We start from the raw sequence: 7309 nt of genomic DNA, 5'->3' as shown, positions 1-7309 counted from the left end.
TTTCATACAAGTCTGAACTATGCAGGGTCCTTCTAGAGCAGAGGCACAAGTCCACCTCTGTCTGTCAATGAAATCACAGATTTCACCCAAATACAGTGTTGTACTCAGTAAATGAATTACAGTAGGCAGAAACCAAAACTGGTAACCTCTAGAAAAGTGAATACAGCTCCTGAAAAACCACCCAACCAACCAGACAAAACCCCATAAAATAATATCCTCTAAATTTCTAAAACACTTTTTAAAACACTTTGTTGTAAAAATAAGGATCCAGGAGGTGTTTTGTGGTAAGAATATTTCATATATATTTTTTTACACTTTTAACACTTACAAAAACATTCAAACACAAAAAAAAATTAAATAACTTTGGGAGCAGAATAAATCCTTCTGCCTACACACATACATCAATTCCAAGCTGTTGGCACAAAAAGTAATCCACATTCATAAAACCCTTACTACTATATCAAACATAAGTTAAGTAAATCATAGGCACTATTTTATCAAATCCATATTTCCACAATTCTGCAGTAAATCTCTAAACACAGAGTCCCATGATTTCCTGATATCAATGAACTGGTAATGCACAAAGGCTTTCTAGCAAACAGTCTGTCTTCTCAGGAAGTCATTTTCAGGAAGTCATTTGCTGTATTTCAGGGAGAATAGCAGAGAAAAAAATCCCTAAAAAACTCAAGCTGAATTTACCCAAGCGATGAATTACTTAACTTAAGGAAACGTACAAGTTTGATGCAGCCATGGTAAAACCCCAATATTGTCACCTAAACTGACTTTCAAAATTTGTAAGTCAAACGGTTTGATAAAATCCACCCATTTAAATTCCCCATTCTTCAGTGAAGACTGCAGTATTGATTTGTACAATACTGAAATATTAAAATTCAGGCTTTACTGAGAGTATGCACATTTGATCTAGTCCTGTTTTCTGGTGAACAGTGCCGTGAGATACATGCATTCCCTGTACCTGCAGGTGACTCAAGGCTAGATTAGTGGTATGTACTGGTGAAAGGTGGTTTCTGTTGGAATCTTTGACACCCCAACTTTGAAGTCTTAGCACAGCTCTTGGTCTGGTGTGAGAAGTCACCCATCAACGCAGAGCTTGCTTGAGTAGTTTAAATTGCAAGTTAGTCTCCACTCCTTCCTATTTGGTTTCTTCCAAGTCAAGTACTATTGCATGGCTTTTCATCCAGGAATATGTTAATGTTGGCCTAAAATTCAAGTACTGGAATTTCGGGATTAGTTATCCTCTTAGTGGTGGGGGCAAAATCCACCAGCAGTCCCAAACTCAGTTACTAATGGGGTTGAAGGCTACCTACTATCCAATCCGACTTGTAGTGTTTGTCAGTCATTGCACAAAGGATATACCATTCACATTCTCTTACTTCATCAACTGTACATCCAAAATACTGAAAAACCTTCAAATAAAATCCCTTCCACTTAACTAGTCCCACTCAATACAACTTTAGCTACGGATTTTTGCATGTCTTCCGAAACAGAAAACAATGGTTCAATGCTAAATATATCAGTTGTTCTGAGCAAAATGCATTAGAGTAAGTCAGAGCCACCAGAGGAGTTTAATAGCTTGTAAACAGACACAGCAGGTTTTATACTCTGTTACCAGTAATGTAAGATACACATAAGTAAGGCAAAGTACATATTTAAACACACTTACATGGGCAATATCTTCTGTAAAAATATTTACAATTTAAAATAAACCAATTTAAGAAATGGATGAAAGTAAAAAAATAGGATACAGAAAACTCCCTCATACCATGGAACATCACCTAAATGAATATCATTTGGCATCAAGAGTAACTCATTTCCTTAAAATTTGTATGTTACAAGTGCATAGTTGTGTTTCCTTCTCCTTAACTATCAGCATTTACAGTTGCTGCAGGCTGCATGTATAGTGGTATGGTTTTAGAACAAATCAAAATTATCACTTGCTCTTTCTTTTGCAAGGAAACCTGCTATAAAATATTTTTCCCCAAATAGCATGCCAATGTGTTAAAAATGTGGCTACAATAGTGAAGGCCATCTTTCCTGAGCCAGGAATTTAAGGTTAGAAAGATTGTACAGCTGATACTAAGCCCTTCTGGCAATCAAACATAAGAGTAGGTAAAGCCAATAAATCAACATAGGAAAGATGCAATCTATACTATTGCATTGTGTGTGTCTGCTACATTCAAACCTTTTAATGTGACAGAAGTCATGGCTACAACTCCCTGTTCTACCTAATCCTCCAGAGTAACTGCTGATTCTTCCAGAAGGACATATCCAGTCCCAGCTGGGATCTCATACAATTGTTAAAAGCAACATTTCCCTAGCACTGTAGCAGTCTGCAATCAGAACATCAGCTCTGATTCATGTAGCCTTGTTTCAATAGTACATATTCACCAATCTTTCTGCCAAATTAAAACAGGCTGAAAATGAAGTTGTGGATAATGTATGTTGGTAGTTGTCCTTGCTGTTTTTCAAGATGGGCATTTCTTTGGCATTCATTCATTTTTGCCCCGACATTGGCCACTCTCATAAATGCTCATATTGATAACATCTTTAGCAAGCAATAAAAAAGCCCCCAGAACTGATAGCAATTTAATGTAGAAGTGATTGTATGACCACCAAACATCTGATGTTAGATGTCATTAAAGTGCTGCTTTGTAATAATCTCTGCCAGTTTGTGCTAATCAGAGACAGAGAGGTTTGGAATTTTTACAAATTCCAAGAGTCACATCTGAACAGTTTGTTTAATCAAGCTGTCTTTTTGCCTGGTGAGGAAGTATCCATGAGCACTGGAACTCTGCATTGAGCTGTGCAGATCAGTAGCAGCCATCTTTCCAACTCTCATCTTTCACGTTGCTATATGTCTTGGGAGTGGGTAATGATCTAAAATGAAATGAGATGTTTTTCAGTTTCATAAATAACTGTTGAAGTCTCTATCTACAATACATAAGAATTTAAACATTTTATGAATAACTGAAATATACAATTCATTCATTTACTTCCCTGCAATACCATTTACTTAAGACAAACCCTACAGTATTTTCAGTTTAAAGTTTCATGTGTTGTATCTTGGAAACTACCACGCCAGGAAAAAGCCAAATAAATAAACAAATAGACAGAAAACTTATTGCTATTATACTCTGTAAAAATGCAAACTTAATCTGCTTCCACCTAAAATGGGCCATTTTTTCAGTGATGTATATAAACAGACAAATCCTCGTTTAGAGTATTGCATTTGCTTACATCAACATCTGACATTTGTAGAAACTTGATTATTGCACTGTGTACAGAGTCTGCATTATAGAACCATGGAATTGTTTAGGCTGGAAAAGACCTGTAAGGACATCAAGTCCAACCATTAACTCAGCACTGCAAAGGCCACCACAAGCCATGTCTCAAAATCCCACATATACACATCTTTCGGATATCCCCAGGATTGATGACTCCACCACTTCCCTGGTCAGCCTGTTCCAATGTTTGACAACCCTTTTGGTGAACACATCTTGCCTGTTACCTAATCTAAACCTCCTTGGTGCCAGCTAGGGCTGTTTCCCTTTGTCCTATATATGCAAACTTTAAAAAAAAGAAAAATTAAAAGCTAGTTTAAAAAAAGTTTAGTAAGTGAAACACTTTAAGACAAGCTGTCATTTGGACAACCACACTTCACTACTATTAGCAAACTCCTGGCAAAACAACTGCTTTTTATTACACAGAGTTCTGTACTGCTGACCAGTGCAGGCTTTAATCACAAAAGTCAGTGCTGTGACAGTTGCTTGTCATTCCCTTGCCTAGCACTCGCTGCAGAACAGAACTTTTCCACTCCGCTATTTACCACCATTTCATCTTTTTTACAGTACTGCAGACTAATTGTTTTTCCCTTCCATTTAAGGAGATTGTTAGTATTTCTCACAGATGACTGCTTCCTTATGTCAGCTTCCACTTAACACCTTCAGTGAAAAGTGACATTCACAGTTAATATTCAGTCTGGTGCTAGCACAGTTATGTTTAAGCTAAAAATTCTGTTTCATCCTGTGGGTTAACTGGAGTGATTTCTTGGTGCATCTTCCTTCTGGAAGTTTCCAGCTGCCCAAGGAAAGAAACTACTTTCACCATGTACTGTTGCTTTTGGAGGCAAGCTATGGAGGCAAGCAGTTCCGACTTCAGAATGTGTCACTCGCACAAGTGAATTTTCTCTTGCCAGCTATATTTTGGTAACTTTTTACCACATGCAGACAAATTCTTGCTGCCTTCTCAGCCCAGACTATGATTTTATTTACTTAGTTCAATATCTTCCATTACCAATTCCACTTTCACTCATTCACCTTCACTCTCTCATTAAAGAACCTTTATCTCTCAGTTTGGATTCCAAACTATTATGGAAATACTTCACATGGAGGTCTCCACTTCTGTTCTGAAAACTTTAAGATCAAAATAACAATTGCAAGAAGAAGCAGCACAAATACACAGCAAACAAAATTAATTTTGAAAACTTCAACGTAAGACTACCTGTCAGAGACTCACCTGCGAACAGGCTGTGCAAGTTTGCTACGAGGCACTGGGATGCCCCCTGTGGAAGGGGCACTGGGTCTGGGCAAACCACTCCTCATCCCTGCTGGTCTGGTAAGAGTAGTACTGTTAATACTGCTGGCAGGGCTCGGCAAGCCTGAGCTCTGGGCTGCAAGAGGCCCTGGTGAAGAACTACTGTGCGTCAGCTGTGTGGCTTCTGGAGAGGCGACCGAGCCTGGCCCATGGGCACTGAACGCTTTCACTGGCTGTCGGAGAGCTAAGGGAGACGGTGCCGCGGGCGAGCGGAATTTACTCGAAGAAGGTACTGGAAAATACAGAAATTACTTTCAGCTTACCTTACAATATTACAGAAATTAAAAACTGGAAACTACTTTATGTGATTATACAAACAATATGGAATGTATAATGGAATACAGCCAATCAAGCAGCAATGAGAAAACAGGAATTCAGATGTCCTCTTTGTCATGTGTTTTTGATATCACAACTCTAATGCCCTCTTTGCTGACTACAAATATTTATCTGTATTTGTAAGTAATCCTAATCAGGCTATAACTGTTGTATCAGTTAAGTCAAAACAAATAGAGAAGAAGGCTTAAGAAGAAATTTAACTGCTTCAGAAACATGTGAACTTAATTCCAATCCATGAAAGAACATGTTGAAGAATACAGTATTCTAGTGTGACATAGGCTTTAAACAGATTCAAAGTCTGTATTAGTCTTCAATGATGAAATTTTGAGCTTAGAGCATCTTGGTACTTCTTTTATGCTGTTTTTTTTAACTACTGAATTAGAATTCATCTGAAGATATAGTTACATCCCACATTTTCTGGCAGATGGAAAAAAAAAGATGGGGTTAGCTCTCCTGATTTCAGCTGGGATATAGTTAATTTTCTTCCTAGAAGCTGGTATAATGCTGTAGTTTGGATTAAGGATGATGTCTGCCAACCCCCAACACCAAAGAGTTTAAGGTGCTGCTATGAAAATTAAACCAGACAACTCTTAACAATTTATAGCCTTCCTCTTCTTACAAACATTACCTATTTATCAGTAAAACCAACACCTGTTTTCTAGTACTTTGTACCTGAGTTAGTATGCAAGGTTTGGTTATCAAGTCCTTTCTGAGATACGTTAGTAAGACAGAATATTTAACAGTCCTTTGATAATGCCGAACCTTAAGCATAATTCTACACAACTCTGAGGAATATTTATACATTATGCATAATTTATCACTGAACAGAATAGTTAAACTAACGCATAATCTTAGTAATGCAATGAAATTTCACCAGCTTTTCAAGCTTACTAGGGTGCATCAGTAAGAGTCAACACAGGATGATCAAATCAATCATGTAACAAAAACATGTTTTACATTTAGTAAATTTGCATTAACTGTTCTTTCCTCTACTAAATAAATGTTTTATACTGAGACCAAAGTTGCATCATTTTTGACAGATGTTGTGCATAAGCTGGTCCTGAACACAGCTTTTATTATAATTTTAAAGGTAGATCCAGTAAGAACACGAGGAGTGAGAAAGGAGACGGGTAATGCAGGAATGTAGCATCCTAAATGGGGTACAGAGGAACTGGTAATTTTGAAATTGTATTCTGAAGCCATTTCTTATAGGGGATGTCTAGGAAGATTAATATGTACCTCATTACAGATGTGAATTGGATTTGATTCCTTTCTGGATTACCCAAGGGGGCCTTTCCCCTGACAGCAATATCAAACACAGCATGAAGCCACTCATGGGAAAAGCTGACAAGAAAAGGTGACAGAGAGGTCAAAAACACGTGACAGTTGCTAAGTGGCAGGGAGATAAAGTAAAAAACCTTAAAATAAAAGCTGGCATCAAGCCAGAGTATGGATTAAGGAAAGCATTACCAACAGAATGACTGGACAAGAAGAGCATCCAAGTGCTCCTAGGACTAAGATAGATTATATGTAAGTTTTTAAAATGTGACCTCGCCTGTTAAAAACAATGCAATCAAATCTGCAGAATTTCCAAGTGGCTCTGCAGTGTAAACACTGGAAGCTTTTATCACTGAACTTCTCATTACAATGCTTGGAACACAAACACAGTACCATGTTAACAGCTACCAACAGAGCAATGCCAGTGTATAAAAACTGAATAGAGCTTTGGGCCTCTTGCAGGCACAGCAGCGAAAAGGTTTTTAGGTACAGAATATAAGCAACAAAAAGTTGCAACAGAAGAAAGCTGCTTGCATTCCCAGCAGAAGTAAGGATCCAGTAAATCAGTCTTCTCCATCCTCTTTAACCTTCTGCTGGCCATATTTTACCATGCTGCAAATTTGAGCTGTCAATTCATAAAACATTTCCTGTCAGGACAACATTGCAGACATTGCTGAGAGCTACATTCATTTTTGTGCACAAGGGAACGAATTGTCTTCCAGAGCAGCCCACATGATGCAGTCTGGCAAACTGCCTAATAGTTCTGTTCTACAGATAAAGAATTTGGTCTCGGAGCAGTTTTGGATATTCATTATAGTCAGTTTGGCCTATCTGTAAGATAGAATCACAAAGACTGAGGTACTGCCTCACAGACCATTTGATAACTATGGTGTAACCATGTAGAGGATTTAGCTGATCCATCTTTAACAAAAACATTTAAACATGTAAGGGTAGTGCTTAATAACCTTGCACAACTCAATCTCCTTATAAAGTGAACTAGAAACAGCTACAATTAAAACATCTGGCAGCCAAAAAAAAAAAAAAAAAAAAAAAAAAAAGGAAAATTAAAAGGCATGTGCAGTTA

The 7309-nt window shown here is 37.6% G+C and overlaps 1 protein-coding gene across 3 annotated transcripts in view; it reads right to left on the bottom strand.

The window, feature by feature from the left end:
• Window positions 1-279: 279 nt before the first annotated feature.
• SLAIN2 (SLAIN motif family member 2) overlaps window positions 280-7309 on the bottom strand; it is a 33968-nt gene continuing 26938 nt past the window's right edge. For 2 of the 3 annotated variants that reach the window (XM_021526478.3, XM_021526560.3), the window contains 2 exons: window positions 4534-4843; window positions 280-2895 (listed from right to left, as the gene is read on the bottom strand). In XM_021526478.3, the coding sequence (XP_021382153.1) occupies window positions 2829-2895; window positions 4534-4843 (377 nt within the window). In that variant the 3' untranslated portion in view covers window positions 280-2828. Of the gene's footprint in view, window positions 2896-4533; window positions 4844-7309 lie in introns of those variants that run through there. The other variant, XM_021526871.2, reaches the window with a different exon arrangement.

This window comes from Lonchura striata, chromosome 4, assembly GCF_046129695.1.
Source record: "Lonchura striata isolate bLonStr1 chromosome 4, bLonStr1.mat, whole genome shotgun sequence".
Lineage (NCBI taxonomy): Eukaryota > Metazoa > Chordata > Aves > Passeriformes > Estrildidae > Lonchura > Lonchura striata.
Note: the sequence above shows the minus strand (reverse complement) of the source record. Positions and strands in the feature narration are given on the sequence as shown.